This window comes from Staurois parvus, unplaced genomic scaffold (assembly GCF_062004578.1).
Source record: "Staurois parvus isolate SC_StPar_1 unplaced genomic scaffold, SC_StPar_1.0 ptg001200l, whole genome shotgun sequence".
NCBI lineage: Eukaryota > Metazoa > Chordata > Amphibia > Anura > Ranidae > Staurois > Staurois parvus.
The window spans coordinates 1,696,393-1,713,768 of record NW_028318996.1 but is presented as its reverse complement, the minus strand read 5'-3'; the positions used below and the strand labels follow the sequence as shown (position 1 = coordinate 1,713,768).

General features: G+C 41.5%; 1 protein-coding gene across 1 annotated transcript; it reads right to left on the bottom strand.

The window, feature by feature from the left end:
- Positions 1 to 3,401: 3,401 nt before the first annotated feature.
- LOC149438263 (nicotinamide N-methyltransferase-like) lies at positions 3,402 to 15,990 on the bottom strand. The gene is made up of 3 exons (XM_089660069.1): positions 15,769 to 15,990; positions 6,797 to 7,004; positions 3,402 to 4,702 (listed from the first exon to the last, which is right to left on the bottom strand). The coding sequence occupies exons 1-3, from the start codon at positions 15,914 to 15,916 to the stop codon at positions 4,282 to 4,284; spliced, it is 777 nt and encodes a 258-aa protein (XP_089516195.1). The 5' UTR covers positions 15,917 to 15,990; the 3' UTR covers positions 3,402 to 4,281.
- Between the last annotated feature and the right edge of the window lie 1,386 nt (positions 15,991 to 17,376).

The window sequence follows — 17,376 nt, the reverse complement described above, 5'->3', positions numbered from 1 at the left end:
TAGTGTGGGGAGTGCATATTCTTGTCCAGCCAGGACTTGGATGGATTGTTGTCAGAACTGATTTGTGGTCAGAGAGTAATTTATCTACTGGCTCACTATTTATTTTAAATTGCACCAAATTTGTGTTTTTATTATGAAAATGCAGCAGTAGAAGTGAGATTCTGGCACATAGCTTCCTTCTCTCTCTTCCATCCCTTATTCTTTCTCCCCCTTACTTTGCTCTTTCCCCCAATGCCTTCTCCCTTTCTCTTTTCCCCCCCTTTCCTCTGACATTTTTCCTCCCACTGACACCACAGTGCTAAGGTATTTTTTCCTTTGTCACTGTCACCCCCATATTTCAGCTTGCTGTGACGCATTTTGCAGTCCTCAGTCATTGTCTTTGTTTAGGAGTGGTTTATGCAGTGGGACTAATATCCCTACATCAGTGTGGTGCACTACGCGCGTCACTGTTGCCTTTTTTAGGTATCCCATTGCAGGCTCGCTAACTTCTAATAGGTCCCAAATGTGATAACCTGTGCCACAAAGATGGGATAAAAATGGCAGACTGGACACCAGTTCTCAAAAATGAGTGTAAAGCACCCAGTTAACCATTTAGTCATGCTCCATCTTTGTTATGATGCCTATTTGACTTTTCAATAAAGCAAGGTAGTTTCTCTGTTTTGGCTATTGTATTTTTTGTTCATATTGTTTAAATATTGATCATTTTCATTTTCAAATATGAGTTTCTGACCTAGTTGAGGTTGTCAGTAAAAATATGCTCCATACTAAATTTTCATGTTTTGTCAGTAAAAAATGTTCTAAGGAGTTGGTAACCCTCAGCAACAATGCCAGAGTCAGAAAAATAAAATTGACAGGTGGGGTGATCTGCACTACAGCTGGTCCATGTGCACTGTGCAGTGACTGTAAATAATATGCCCATGCCGGCGCTTGAAGTGCTGCTTAAGTCCAGCCCACCTTACTCTACTTTTGGTCACTAGGTCAGATCAGCAATTATAGGGCAACATCTTGTGTCACTCTTGCAATTTGAGAGAATTAAACCTCGCCCCCCAGGAGGACAATTATCTACGGCGATGGTCCAGGCTCTAACAATGTAACTATGTATAAAATATACCATGCCTTGAATTCAACGTGAAAGCACATCTAAAGTCATTTTTTTTGCATAAAGTGTGGAATGGTTTAAAGACCTTTTCAAGTTTTTATCTGCGATATCCTACAGGGGAGATTTCCCTTTGCTTCCTTTCCCGGAGACACAATAGGAAATCAGGGAAAATCTCCTCATGGTGAAAGGAACCCCTTTGAGCCAGTTATGTGTTTTATACCTTTTTTCCCCTACACTGTGCATGTTCTCCTCTTTCTTTCAGCTTGTTTCCTCTTAGGAATTACATACAATTTTTTATTGCTATGTCCTACTTTTTCCCCAGTTTTTCTCAGAAGCTATTGTTTGATCACCTCCAGATATGTCATCCACTAATAGTACTCTTGACAACAGCATCCATTCCCACCTAGGGACCAAAGGAATAAATACACCACACTACAAGTTTGTTTTAAAGAACAATATATTAACATGTTTCAGGGGTCGGTCTGTGCCCTTGTTCAAGTTTTAGGAGGCTGTACTGTATGTAATGAAGTGTCACAACTCTTTCTAGTTAATGTAATGAAAAAAATACTGATTGTAAGTCACTGCTGGGATGAGTGACTACAGCATCCAATAGTTTAAACATCTTCCATCATTCCACCCCAGTCGGATGAACCAACCACTACTTTTTTAGACTTCTCCTCCCCTTCTCAAGACTCTAAGGCACCTGTGTTTTGCATCTTAGCATCCTTTAAACACAAGTTGGAGGAGGTTGGTGTGTGCAGCTGCAGCCAGGGCTGGGACAAGGGGTGGGCAAGAAGGGTGGCTGCCCTGGGCACTGTGGTATCATGTGAGGTGTGGGGACACAACAAGGAGATTGGGGGGAGGGGATTTGTGTTTGGAGCAGGAATTTGGGGTGTGGCAGGGATAAATAATTGTTCTAGGAAGGGAATAGTGGGGGGGGGGGGGGTGCTAGATGAGGTGATATAGTAGAGGGAGGAGGGGATTTGTGCTAGGAATGGAATTTTTTAGGGGGGGTATTTGTGCAAGGTGGGAAATTTGGTAAGGGGGAGGATTCGGGCTAGGAGAGGGCATTGGGGGGGAGGGTGGATTTGTGCTGGGAGGGCGGGGAGGATAGGATTTTTGCTCAGAGGAGAAATTTTAGTGGTAGAAGATTTGTGCAAGGAGGGGTGATTTTATTTTGGGGGGGAGTGGAATTTGTGCTGGGAGATTTGAGGAGAGAGAGGATTTTAGCTGGGCAGGGGGATGGGGAGGCAAAGATTTGGGCTAGGAAGGATATTTCAGCAGGGATTCAGATATGTACTGGGAGGTGGGAGAATTTTTGCCTAGGGGTTAAGCATGCAGATTGTTCAATTTCTTTTGGGAGGGGGAGGAGATTTTTGCTGACACATAACGCGCATATATCTTAAGGGGCGCAGTTTGGCATGTATTCCCTGGGTGCTAAATTACTGTTTCCCAGCACTGTCCACAGCTGCACCCGATGGGCAGTAAAATGGCTCTGGTGGGTGACAGCATAGATTGTGAGGCAGTGATCTACAGATCACTCACCCCCTTCTGGGTTAGATGCCAAACATCACAGCAATCACTTGACTGTTACATACCTTTGATATTAGGGGAACCTTGCAGAGCACTGACTTGTCCTCTGCACTGGGATCCCGATGGCCATCTTGGGAAATCCTGTGTCGAATTGGAAATAGCACGAGATCTGGGCAGCCACCTTGGATTTAAAGAGGCTACATTTACAGGTGAAACTCGAAAAATTAGAATGTCGTGCAAAAGTTCATTTATTTCAGTAATGCATCTTAAAAGGTGAAACTAATATATGAGATAGGCTCATTACATGCAAAGCAAGATAGTTCAAGCTGTGATTTGTCATAATTGTGATGATTATGGCTTATGGATTATGGCTTCACATCACAGACCCCTCATTATACCACAGCTTCCCCCTTCACATAACACCCCCCCCCTGCCCTTCATATCACAGCCCCCCTTCACATCACAGTCCTCACTATATCCACAGAACTTCCTCCACACTGCAACCAGTACATAGGCAGTATGCAAAATTTTATTTCTGAATTCTGTTTGCTACCTAAGGACCTATTCACACTGTTGTTTTTATCTACTATACAATGCTGGATCAAAGCACATGATAACTCGAGTTACCATTGTAATCTACCGTATGAAGCTGTTTACATCAGTGTTAGAGGAAACTACTCTACGTTTTTGAAAACTTCAGCTTTCTGCATCTTTTTTTGGTAAAAATGCACTTTACAATATAGTCAAAGGCAACACATGTAAAACGCACTTAAAATTCAATATGCATTTTAATTAGTACATTTTTGCAAGTCACATGTCAAATTTCAAAGGAAGAATATTTATGCAAAATACATGTAACCCAAGCTTTGCCTTGCATTATATTTTAACACAATGCATTAAAATTGCATTAAAATCACATTATGCTTTTTGATTAAAATTCATGTGCTTTTTCGAACGCCGGCCATAGATTGATCGAATCTCAGCTGGTTCAGCAGGGACTGGACGGAACTAGATCCATCTATGGGCAGGCTGGTTGTACGGAAGTCAATCAATTTTTTCATGTGATTGCTGCTGGTGGCTATAGCCACCAGCAGTCATCTTTGTGTTTTGCTGGTGAGGAAGGCTCCTCACTGGCAGAACACAATAGCACTGCTGGAGGGATACAGTCAGTATTGATGGGGGAATCAAGCAATTTTCTCTGGTGGAAGGAAAGAAAATTGCAAAATCTATTGGCTCTTTAAAGGATAAGTTCACGTGTTACATGTTACACCCATATTCAGGGTATAACAAGTAAAATGCTACTGGTAATGCAGCCCTCGCACCCCATCCCCCCTGATCCCCCGTTGTGACAGCTGTAGTTCTCAATGAACTACTGGGGTGCTGATGAGAGCTCTAGGTAGTTCATTGATGCTTCCTGCCATTATGTAACTGCCCACCCATATGAGACAGCTTAACACTGACAGTCTGCAGGAACCTTGCATTGCATCCTCGATCTGCTGATCATGGGTGCAATGCATTGCAGGCTCCTACTAAAAAAAATAATGCATGCGCATTTTTTTTACCTGCAAAAGGATGTGCATTTATTTAATTTTTTTTTACAAGAGTGAACATATCCTTCAACACAGTGGTGTGAACACAGCCTAATGTGTCTATTCTTTACAAGCTATGCAGAACACAGTTGAGTCAAAATCACATAGATCACTCTCCGCCATTCTTTGGGAAACCTCCAAATGGCTGATGATAAACCCCTCATTACTGAGTATACTTCTCAAGTTGCTTTCATTATACTTGACAACATGGAACTTGTCTCCGCCAACCATATAGAAAGTGCAATTTAATAATCCATAATACAACAAGTGTCCGCCAGGTTTTAGAAGCTTTGAAATTCTCCTGAAGTTTCTCTCAAAATCTTCAAGGTCTTTGCTGATGGTTGCCAGAATAGAGGTGAGCACAAGGCAGTCAGCTTGTGGAAGCATCACTGGGCCGGTGAGATTTTCCTGGTCAAGATCAAATTTTACAACATGGGTAATGGCGTCCCTGAGTCCAATTTCCTTGTCCTCACATTGCACACTGAAAGGCAGAAACACATCTCATGTCACATAAAACTTTCAACTCATATTCTGTGGGGCATTGAGTATATTAGGTCTCAGCAGATGACATGCTGCTAACATTTTAAGGCTTTAGATGGCTATTCATAGAAAAAATACATAAAACTGGAGAAAGCATGAATAGAATTGTTGCCATGTTGGGCATTTCTATTTTTTTGTGTGAAATTAGAATAATTAAAGATTTAAATAAATAATAAAAACTCATTCAAAGTGGTTTTAAAGGCTTTTTTACTTTAATGCATTCTCTAAATTAACTAGTTGCAGTATATGAACTGCAAGTGGGCAGCAGCTACAGGCTAAGGGACATACCTGTACATTGCATAGCACATGCTCATTAGTTCACCCCCTGGGGCATGCAGCGTGTTGCTCCCACAACCACTGTGTCTACAGGACACAGTAGATTGCGGACCCCAGTACCCTTCTGCATTCGGTGGCCGTGAGAGCATGTGATCTCTATGCAATCACATGATCACAATCTCAATAAAACTGTTATGAATGAATTAATTCAAAACAGCTGTGGCCCACAGCTATCGCATGGTACCTGGGCCAGCCACTGTACCCTGTAGCCAATCACAGATCACTAGTAATCACAGCTGTCATGAATGTAACACATTCACAACAGTGCAAAACATTGCTGTTACAGTGAGAAATGCAGCGCTACAAAAGTAATGAACAGGCTAAACCTGTCTTTCAGCAGATTAAATAAATGAATAACAGTAAATGTCCAGTACAGCAATATCAGGTGAAGTGAATAGTCCCAAGATTAACGGTAACTTCAATCAGTGCCGATATGATCCAGTGTCCTGATGTCGAGGAATAGATAGATTGCCTACTCACCAGAAGCGCAATCTTAATGCGCATATCAAGATCACATGTAGCCGGGGTCCTGCGTGGGTACTGCCTGGTAATGCAATGCTCTGGTGGTCACTCAATGGCGTAAAGTTACCGGTCTGGTCATAACGTACTACTCCTCAAGTCTGCACAGATGCCTGAAATGCTGGGGCTGAGGTATGGAGGCTCAGTGCCAGGTATAGAGAGTGAAGGTGCTCATAGTGTAGTAATGTTAATAAAGATTTATTAAATCAAATAAAGCAGAATATACACACATGGTATGGACTGTGAGTAGTGGTAGAAAGCTGCTTGCAGATAATGATAAAAAGCACCTAACCACTGACCAGTGGAAATCAAAAGATGGCCGCCAGACCTCCTGATCCAGCGGCGTGACGTCAAGGCGTGCGAGGGCTCCTCCTAGATGTGTTTCGTGTAAACACACGTCTACTGTAGGGGTGTGTTTACACGAAACGCGTCTAGGAGGAGCCCTCGCACGCCTTGACGTCACGCCGCCGGATCAGGAGGTTTTTATAAAAGATAATATAATTTACTTTCAAGGGTGAAAGTGTGACTTTTTGGACTCTTTTAGATCCTACACAGGGTATTTTTTTGTGCTTTATTAATTTATTTTTTGATACTGAATTAATTTATTTATTATTTCCTACTCACCTTATTACTCTTTGTTCTCCTCTCTGTTCCCCTCTCCTCTTCACCTCCCCCTCTTGTTTGCTTGTCCTCTACTCCTGTATGCTCTTCTCCCCTTCTCTCCCTTCCTTTTTTTCTCTTCCAATTTTCTTCTCTCCTCTTTCCTCTTCTTTTACATACCCCCGCTCTCTTTCTTTCTTGTCCTCTCCCATTCTCCATTGTCTCCCTCTCCACTCTCCTCTCTTTCTTCCCCCTTTTCTCCCCTCCACTTTATTCTTTTGCTGGGAATAACATGCTTTGTGCTAAAGATTATTCTTTAAGCATTTGTCTTACATATGAAGTTGGCATTTAAACCATCAGAGTGAAGTATTATAGTATTATGAACACCTGTTTATTTTCTTAAAATATTAACACATGAACTAAAAATCTTTTTTTTAGAAGCTAAAATGGCAAATTCCAGGTTTTAAGAATATAATACAAACATTTTCTAAAAATTATGTCTGGTCCACCTCCCAGCACTGCTGACACATTATGCCAGGCATTCAGCTTAACTCTGACAAAAAGCTGGCAGATACTTCACCTGTTTTCTGCCATCTCTGTACCAACTGTACAGGTATGTGACCAATCAAATGCTCCGGTTCGTTTATCAGTCCATTTTTTCACTTCTACAATACAGTGGTCAGTAGGCTTGAGAAGGATGATATCTCTGAAACATTCCTGGGCCGAATAGAGATGGTGAATGATGGGACCAATGCTGATGTCAATTAACACATCTCCTTTAAAGTCACCTGCAGCAAAAGATTTAAAAAAAGAAAACCTTCAAGGAGAGCTGTGTTATAGTCTCTACACACATGCAATTTGAATTCAAGACAGTTACAGCACAACTATGTTCCATCAGAATATGCGCAATTCCGACATGCATGGCACACTCTGCTGCCTAACTGTACATTAAAGTGGTTCTAAAGTCAAGAGGTGTTTTACCTTAAAGCATTCTATGCATTTAGGTAAAAAACTCCACACTACTTGTCTCCCGCCATCCACCCCTAAACACTCACCCGAGACCAGGGACGGACTGACCATTTGAGCACTCGGGCACTGCCCGAGGGCCCGGGGTCAGTAGGGGGCCCCATGAAATGCCCCTGGTATCTTTTTTATAGGCTTTTTTGGGTGTCATTTGAGTGTGGGCAAGGACTCGGGGGCCCCATGATCCTCTATTGCCCGGGGGCCCCATGAGTTGTTAGTCCGCCCCTGCCTGAGACCTCTCTCCATCCAGTGCTGTGCTCATCTGCAGCAAAGCTGCTCTCTCTACCTGGATTCACAGGCTACACTGAGAACAGTGAGAGCCATTGGGTCCTGCTGCTATCAGTCATATTCAGGAAGGAGAGAGCTGGAGACACTGCCGAGCTATGCAGTGTTTGCCTATGGACCCACACAGCCTGGCTAGGGAGCGCAGCTGCACAGGTGCATCCTGAGCACACGGCTTGCTGAGGGGGCACTCAGAGAAGAGGAGTTGATATGATTGGTGGAGGACTCCAGACGAGGAGGTAAGGGGCTGCTCTGTGCATGTTGCACAGAGAAGGTAAATATTCCTGTTTTTTTTAATTTAAACAAAAATTTACTTTACAACCACTTTAAAGAAGTATTAAACCAAAAAGCAAACATTTATTATATTGCAGCTTATTATTTCTTGAGTGCGATGGCTGCATTAATTTCCCTTTTTAGGCTTTCTTTCTTCTATTCTCAGCTGGTAATCCAGCCAGTAAGTGTGTTGTTTTTCCACAGAAAAGTGGGATGAGACAGGGATTTAACACTGGCATGGGTGCTTATGTAGCAGAGGAAATGAATCCTATCTGAGCCTGCTGTAACCTGCTGACTTGCATCTCCTGTGAAACCTGACATTTGCACTGGACACAGACAAGGCAGTGAGGGATTTCAGCCCCTCCATTCTCCTCTCCAGACTGTAATAGAGAGAGAGCCTTTAAAGGAGCCAATGGCAGGGACTTTCTCAAGCAGGAGGTGCAGCTGCAAAGCATTGTGGAATATTCAGTCTTGAACAGAAACGGCCTGATAGGCTGATATGAGCGATGGAAATACAGAGACCAGCATGCTTAGTGAAAGCAGAAGGAAAGTCTTCATCTTGTTTTTTTCCTGAAGGGAAAAAAAGGTTTGCATGTGGCAAGGGAGAGGGGGGACCGAGCAAAGATGTGCTCAGGGTCAGTTCACTGTGTGTTTCGCTATCTGCATCAGTCAGGGGAACATCCAAACTGAGAGATGTGGGCCTACAGTACAGTGCCTATACTGACAGTGTGAAGCGCTCATCATGAGGTGACCAGAGGAGCCTGTCATTTCCAGGGCGATCATTTGGGTCTTAGTCCCAGGATTTGGTGAGAGGAATTTTGCCCACTGGTAGATGACAGGAACACTGCACACAGACAGAGACATTACACTTCGCCCATACTCACCAGGCACTGGGATGTGTAGATGGCCCTGCTAAACCGATACAGTATTTTCTTTGCTATACACATACTGCCACAGGATTACAATTATACTTTACCATAGGATTTTAAGTGCACCAATGAAAGTGGCTAGCTGAAGACCCCAAGATTCATCCTGTTACCAAGAGACTGAAGTTACTGGTGCCATACAGGCAGGCGCATGCGTATTCAGGCCTCTATATTGCATGCTGTGTGAGGGAATAGCTTTACCTTGGAAAGCAGCTATTAAGAATCAGTTGGGCATAGTGTTTGCCTATTGGGCTTGTGGTGTCGGGGGTTAGAAGGTAGATTCATTCCTCTGCTCTCCTCCTGCTTGGACATCATAGAACCAAATTAATATAGAGGAGTTAAACCAACTTTGAGGTTGCCATTTAAGTGTTTCCTCTGCTCTTGGGGTTATTCATGGTTGGAAACCCCTGAAAGCAGCCTGAGTGTAAAAGTGAGCTATATTGCTTTTAGTCTCAGTATTTTGCTGTTCTCTTGATTCACCTAACATATACAGTACCTGTTGTTATTGTTTATTACCTTCCATAGAAGTCTTACAGTAAAGCCGATCTCTGTGTTTTATTTTAAAGTGTTTGCTTTTCATTGGTCCTTGCACTTACACTATTGCCATGTGTGTCAGTTGGGGCTGAGACAATTCTTGGGGTTGAGAAGCAGAGTAACAGAGTGAACAAACTTAAGCAGCTCCTGCGGGGGTATCACTACACTTAACATGATCCGCTTTTTTAAATTTATATAATTCCTTTATCCCAAAAGGAAAAATCTTTTTGTTGTAACTGAGTATAAAGTGTTAGCTGGAGTTCAGCTTCAATTTGTTAGTGTAGTTAACTTTGCTAGTACCTCCAACACTGACAGTGCTGCTGTCCAAATCTGCCCCTTTGCTTCTTTATCCAGAATAGTGTCTGTATAATACAGAAGATGTTTTGGCCAGATCACGAGGGGAAAACAAAAGGGAAAAAAGCCTAAAAAAAAAGAAAATGAATACAGCCACCACATCTAATGATCGGTAAGCTGCAGTATATTACTTTTTTATTTTTAGTTTAATATCACTTTAAATCTTATTAACATCATATGTGCATCAGCTGTAACACATTATCAAAAGTGTGCTGCACTGTCAGTATAAATTAAGCAAGGAATAGGCATTTTTTTTGTTTACTATCTTTTATTAAAGATTGCAAAACAATACAATAGTACCAGCATATCCAATAACAGAATATACAAAAACAGAGCAAATAAAGGGAAACAATACTCATGATGACGCATATGTTATGCTTAATACAAAAGAAGGCACAATATATATCAGGTTTGACATGTGATAATAAGAAAGTAACAAGAGTAATGGAATGTCAATATAATTTAAAATATAGAACCCAGAATAATCTAGATACAAAGATGTTATGCAAGACAAGGATATTGGGTGGCTAACAGTGTCTACTGGCAATGAGAAACCTAAAAGAAAGGGGGGAACAGCGTTTAAAAAAAAAAAAAAAAAGGTGTTTATGATCTTTCCAAGGGTCCCACTTATGTTCAAATTGTGCTTTTGAGTTATCTAGGATGTGATATAATTTCACCATAAGCATAATGACATCAACTCTGGATTTGACCTGTGACAAGGGTATGTCTTCCAGTGGAGTTCAATAACCAATTGAACTGTGACACAGATTGTGTGGGTAAGTTTTTCTTGAACATGGGTGACTCCTGGGAGTGGGGCAACAGTAGGCAATGTGCCATTGTCAATGAGACAGGGCTACCTATTAGGGTAGATGAAAAGGATTGTTTTTTCCTCCAAAACATATTATGCCTTGTCACAGGACCAAAAGATGTTCGGGAGTATCCCAGGGAGAGAACTGCCACAAAAACATGCAGGGGGTACAGTAGGGTAGATAGTATGTAGTTTGACTGGGGGTTAGATACCCCTTAATCAACAGCTTCATGGCTGTTTCTCGAACACTAAGATACTGAGTACACTTTTGAAGGTTGGTCAAACATTCCTTCCAGTCCTCTGGAGAGAATGAAGTACCACTATCCACCTCCCATTTAGTCATATGTGAAACTTTTTCTGAGGAAAAAGAGGCCTTTGCCTCTAGGGGTGTTCTTGCAAATTTTTAAATATAATGATGGGGAAGCAAAGGTGGAATTGACTTGGAAGTCAGACCAAAAAATTAGGTTTCAAGATATCCACCAAGAGAAGTCCAAGAGCCTAGAGAGTCCATAGGTAAAGGCAGGGTTACCCAAAAACGAAGTCTGAGGTAGCAAAGATGAGGCCAAATGTAATTTTTTTTATAGAGCTGCATAGTCTAAGGGATTGAGCAACTGTATTATTACGTGGGGTAGTGTCTTGCACTGAAATAGAAGTAGACCATAATAGGCTCATCAAACAAAAAAGGCAAAATGGACTCCCTTTCAAAACATACACGTGGAACTCTGGAGTCAAGGATGTTCCATTAGTCCAACTGGGAGAAACATGCAAATACATAATAGAGCCAAATGCAGGGGATTCCCAAGCCATCTCTATGCTAAAAGCAATATAAGGTGGATTTATCAAAATGGGGATGGGAATTGGCCTATATAAATTTATTAATCTTTTCCTGAAAAGAGTCCAAGTACAATTTTGTTAGATGAATAGGGAGAGCCCTAAATAAATATTGAAGTTTAGGGAAGTATTCATTTTGACTGCTGTTACTTGGCCCAAAAATTAAATGGGATAGGTAATCCAGAGCTTGAGCATATTCCAAATCCTAGACAGACTTGGGGGGTAATTTAGAGAGAATACTGACTACAACACTGTATGGCTAGTACAAACAAAAGGGGAGATAGAGGGCAGCCCTACCCACCTCAAAAAAGGTCAGAATTGCAATCTGGGAGGTTAATTCTGGTACATGGAGAGTTATATAAGGCTCTAAAGCCATTAATAAACTCTTCCTTAAAGTCATAATGCGGTAGCAGAAATTCTAAATACTGCAAGAGAACACTGTCAAATGCTTTATGGATGTCTCAGCTCAACAGTAAAACCTTATGTGAACATATGTTTGCATTTTGTATAATTTAGTGACCAGATGGATGTTATCCTTAATTTGATGACTGGGAATAAATCCCAACTCATGCAGGGAGAATAAAGTAGGGATCACCAAGGAAAGGCGGTCAGCCAACAGTCTGCTGAAGATTTTAAGATAATTGTTAATGACCCAAATTAGCCTGTAATTATGTGGTAGAGTATGGTCTTTTGAAGAATTGGGAATCAAGGACATGTTGGCTAACAGCATCTCCTCAGGGAATTGTCTACCTTGTAGAATATGATTAAATTGACAAATAAGACAAGGCACCAACAGAGCTGCAAACTGCCTATAATATTGTGTGGAATACCCATCCAGTCCTGGAACAGAATTGCATTCAAGTGATTTAATAATAGAGAGGACGTATTCAAAATATCCTGCTGGGATGAGGAAAGGGACAGAAATGGAATACCATCTAACCTGGACATCACTGTCTGGGAAACTGGAGAATAACTTAGAATAAAAATCTTCAAACATTTTTAAAGTGTCTTGGGTTAAAGAAACCAGCTGTCCAGAGTCATTACAAAGTTTGTAAACATGAGTGGGCTTCAAGAGTTGGTTCAGTTTACGGGCAAACATAGCCATATAGGAGTAACTGGAGAGGAAGAGCTTAGCTTTTGACCAGCATTAAGCTTTTTTAGTTTTGTGGGAGAGTAAAGAATCTAATTCCAGTCTTTTCTGATTGATCTGTAGTAATAAGGCCAGAAAATGTGAATTAGAGTGAGATTTATATAAGGCATTCAATTGGTTCATAAGCGAATAATTTTTTCCCAGATCTACATGTTACAAGATAAGGCTAATTGAATGAGACACTCACTAATGACTGCCTTATGAGCAAACCAAAGGGATGCAATTGACATCTCAGGAATATCATTAGTGCGAAAATAGTCATCAATTGCCTTAGCAATATCCTTTTCCAGAGCAGGATCAGTAAGAAGTGATTATTTTAATCTCCAGGAGAATGCAGTAGAGGATAAACCAATCTGAATCGCATGAAACTGGACAATATGGTGATCTGACCAGGCACATGGAAGTATAGATGCTCCCTTAGAATTAGTTAAAATCACTGGGATGCAAAAAAGTTAGTCTAACCTTACGTACAAGTTTTTAAGGGTGAGAATAAAAGGTATTGGCAGGAGCCCCAACATTATGTGCTTGCCAGGCATCAATAATCTGAAAGGAAAGTAAGTGCATCATGAGGGTTTTAGAAAAGTTTGGAAGGCTTAAATGTCCTGCCAGCAGTGATACTGTCCTCAACTCTGCTGGCCACTGTCTTCCTCCATGCTGACCCTTAAACCCAGCCCTTTTAACCCCTGTCCTCTGTCCTGTTGACCCCTGTCCTCTGCCATGCTAACCACTGTATGCTGTCTAGATAACCCACTGTACACTGCCCATATTGAGACAGTAAAGATTTAAAAAGCCTTGTGACATAAGTAGATACCTCAGAACAGATTCTGGAACTCCCCTAATCTCTAGGTTGTTCCTCTGATTACTGTTTTCTACGTCCTCAGCCTGAGATTGCAGCTGGGTAAAGGCAGCAGCCAAAGCTTCATGTTCTCTGTTAAGCAGGGGCAGACTGACCATTTGGAAACTAGGGCACTGCCCGAGGGCCCGGGGTCAGTAGGAGGCCCCATGAGATGCCCCTGGTACCTTTTTCATAGGCTTTTTTGAGTTTGGGCAAGGACACAGGGGCCCCATGATCCCCTATTGCCCAGGGACCCCATGAGTTGTCCACCCCTGCTGTTAAGTTCATCACGCTTAGTTTCCAAAATGTCAGTGCGTGAGCATAGTGCAGCTATCACCTGTGTCAGACTCTTGGCAGTTTTGTGTAACCCAATTTAAAATTTATGTAGCAGGCTCCTTGTACAAGAGGATTCAGAAGGAATCACATGATCAGCAGTCAGTCTTTTCTCTCTCTCTCCTATTTGTAAAACCTGGGCATTCAGCCAAGTTCATGACTCATCCACTACACAGCAAAGAACGCTGGGAGGGGAGGAAGCAGGAAGTGAACGGGAGAACAGAGAGACACGAGGCTGGAGAAAAGACAGTGACATGTGGAGCCCGTCCAAGCAGAGGAGGAGGCACTACAGCACCCAGCGCGGATAGAGGGACCCTGCTGTGTGTTCAGAGTCTGGTGAGCTGTCCCACTGGAGAGAGTAAGACACACCATTTACACTTTGCATATAGACTGGGACATCCGCACCCCACTGCTGGGATCTCACCCATCCGGGGCCCTGTGCAAGCCACAGATCCCCCTGCCTGCTTTGCCCCTCACCACCAGTGTAATTGAGACTGTCTGCCCCGGGGACTGACACATACTGGGAGATTGCATCCTGCGACTGCCCCTGGTCTTGGGGTGCTTTGTGTTGCTCTAGACACTGAGATTGGATTCTCTCAGCCCAGAAACCTAGTGAAATCTGATGTAACCCACACCAGCTGAAACTCCAAAGAAGCCTAGAGCTGCTATTTACTTCATTGTAAGGACTAAACGTGCACCAACTAGAGCTCCACCGTTACAAGGACTGAAGTGGGGGAATCTGGCTTAGTAGCTTTATTAGAGGTACCTCTTTATTGCATTCTGTTCTGACTCTGAGGTGATTTTTGGCTAACGCCCCTCAGAAGCAGAATCATACACCGGTGTGGGTAATACATTTCATTGATAGAGTATAAGTAAGTTTATTTGTTTGATATCAGTTGTATTCTGCTTAAAGTGCGGCTCTGCCATCCGGAGACTCTTGGCTGTGAAGCCCTCTAGTGGCAGACCAAATTTACTGCATTGCATAAAAGAAGAAAAGTAAGTTTTGAAGTTGAAAGGGGAACCCCACCCCTCTACACTGCATTTCATTCTCCATAAAATTGTTCTTGTTTCATTTAACCCTGTGTCAGCAAATTTCTTGGCGGGGTATTTGCTATTCATTACCAGTTGTGCCAGAGGGATTGAGTTTGCTTAGGGTTGGATCTATTGAGCGCAGGACCCATAATATATTCCAGCTTGTCGCAAGGGGCAGTGCTACATTTAGAATAGTCTTCAAGCTGCTGTCTTGATCTTCTTTAGTAAGAGGATCGTACTCACTGTGGTGTTGATCCTCGAGAGAAGTAGGCTGCTACACATGAGAAAAGAGCGATGTGGCTGAGACAGACTGTGAGCAAGTGCCATCTTGAGCCATGCTCAAGAGCTCTTTATTTCTCAGAGATTTTTCCTGGATGTTGTCATGCACAAAGCTCATACAGTAGGTGAATGTAGAAAATCCAGTTAAAAGCGAACTCTGGCCCCTGAAAGGTAGCAAAATGCCTGAGTTTGGAGCTGAAATTTCATTTGTTTTAGGTACTGTAAAGTTAAACCACCTTCCAGTTTCTTTTTTTTTTTGATTCATAATGCTAAGGTCATGACTCTGTATACCTGCTGTGCCGATTATGAGGGGCTCCCACACCCTGCACTGAGTTTCCAGGTCTGCACACCTAGTGTGTCCATTATAAAGATCTCCCATACTCCCATGCTGGATTTTTAGTATTATCTTTATTATGTTATGTAGAATGTAACAGGAGGACTTTGAACAAACAAAGGTGGTCAGGAACAGCCAATACTTCCAGGAGGGCATAACTAGGCTGGGAGTTTAGACAGGGAGATCTCATTGTTGGTGTTTCCAACAAATGTAAGGGGCTGAGTCAATGAAACAGGTTTCCACCTATAGCTGCATTGATTGGCCTTTTAAGACATTTAAAACATTTGAAAACAGCCTCCTTATGCACATTCTTGTGCTCCAATAGCAAGTTAAAATAACCATAAATTTTCCTGAAGTATGGATCAGCAGCAATTCTGTTTTGTCTCTACCTGGTTTGTCTATATAAATTACTCAATCCTCTGTTCATTCTTTACTTGTACAAGATCATTGTGCAAATCAATAGTTCATGTTGCATTTCTCATAATATATACAATACATCCTGAACTCTTTAGTGGTCTTTAAAAAATAATTTATTAATTAAATAATAACTTTACCTACCTGTGGAAAATGCAGAGCGAAACTTCTCCATAGGATATGTCAGACACTCATAAGTTAAGGCCATTTCTGGTTTGTTAGAAAAGTACGTGTCAAGGAATGTTCGGGAATGGAAGCCGTGTACATTGTAGAGCTTATGAAAGGGATCCATCCTGTAATATTGTTATCTCCACTGTAGCAAATCTCAAATGTTTTTCTTAGCTTCTGATGTGTGTGATATATTCATCTTTTTAAATATTTAAGTGACTTCATTAGAATGTCACCAAATATTATTACATTGTGACTTAAGTCATGCTTTGTTAGCTGAGATTCAGGTGACTACATTGTGTCAATACATAATTTAAAGTATATCTAGAGTAGGGAGAAAAGGCAGACATGCCTCTTGGTGATATGGTCCGACCACACCTTTGCCCTGTGGAGCCTGCTCACCTCCTACTATCTCTACAGAGATAATATCCATGTACAGATCCTCTGCCTCTCCCTTCAGGCCTGCCTGACAATTTCAGTAAAGGGGATTGACTACATTTAATATCAACTTTAGAAATAGGGGGAAAAATATGTGGTGCTTCGATGCACACTGTATCACACAACAATGCGTCGAGGGCAGCTTTGTTTGTGTCAGCAACATTTGTACACTGTGGACCCCAAAATAACAAAAAGGCCATAGCAAAATATAATATACCACCCCTCATTATTGACCCTTATCAGCCAGCTGACATAATGGCTAGAGATGAGCGAATCGAACTTGGCGAAGTGGAATTCGTTTCGAATATTAGGAAAAATTCGATTCGCATCGAATCCGAATTTTACCAAACTTCTGATGCACGAAACGAATTTTCCCCGATCAGCCGGCAAAAGTGTCACTGCAGAGAGCTCCGCTATTTCTGACAGTTCTCTGACAGTTCTGACAGTTCATTTACAGCGGTTGAAACATTGTATCTATTTGTTTCCATTTAGGATACAGATGTTTTTATTCGGAAATAAATAGATACAATGTTTCAACCGCTGTAAATGTGAAGGAACTGTCAGAGAACTGTCAGAAATAGCGGAGCTCTCTGCAGATACACTTTTTGCTGTACTGGAATTCTTCTTCTTTTCATTCTTCTTCTTCTTTTCATTCTTCTTCTTCTTCTTCTTTTCATTCTTCTTTTCATTCTTCTTCTTCTTCTTTTCATTCTTCTTCTTCTTCTTTTCATTCTTCTTCTTCTTCTTTTCATTCTTCTTTTCATTCTTCTTCTTCTTTTCATTCTTCTTTTCATTCTTCTTCTTCTTCTTTTCATTCTTCTTCTTCTTCTTTTCATTCTTCTTTTCATTCTTCTTCTTCTTCTTTTCATTCTTCTTATTCTTCTTCTTCTTTTCATTCTTCTTTTCATTCTTCTTCTTCTTCTTTTCATTCTTCTTCTTCTTCTTTTCATTCTTCTTTTCATTCTTCTTCTTCTTCTTTTCATTCTTCTTCTTCTTCTTTTCATTCTTCTTTTCATTCTTCTTCTTCTTCTTTTCATTCTTCTTTTCATTCTTCTTCTTTTCATTCTTCTTCTTCTTCTTCTTCTTTTCATTCTTCTTTTCATTCTTCTTCTTCTTCTTTTCATTCTTCTTCTTCTTCTTTTCATT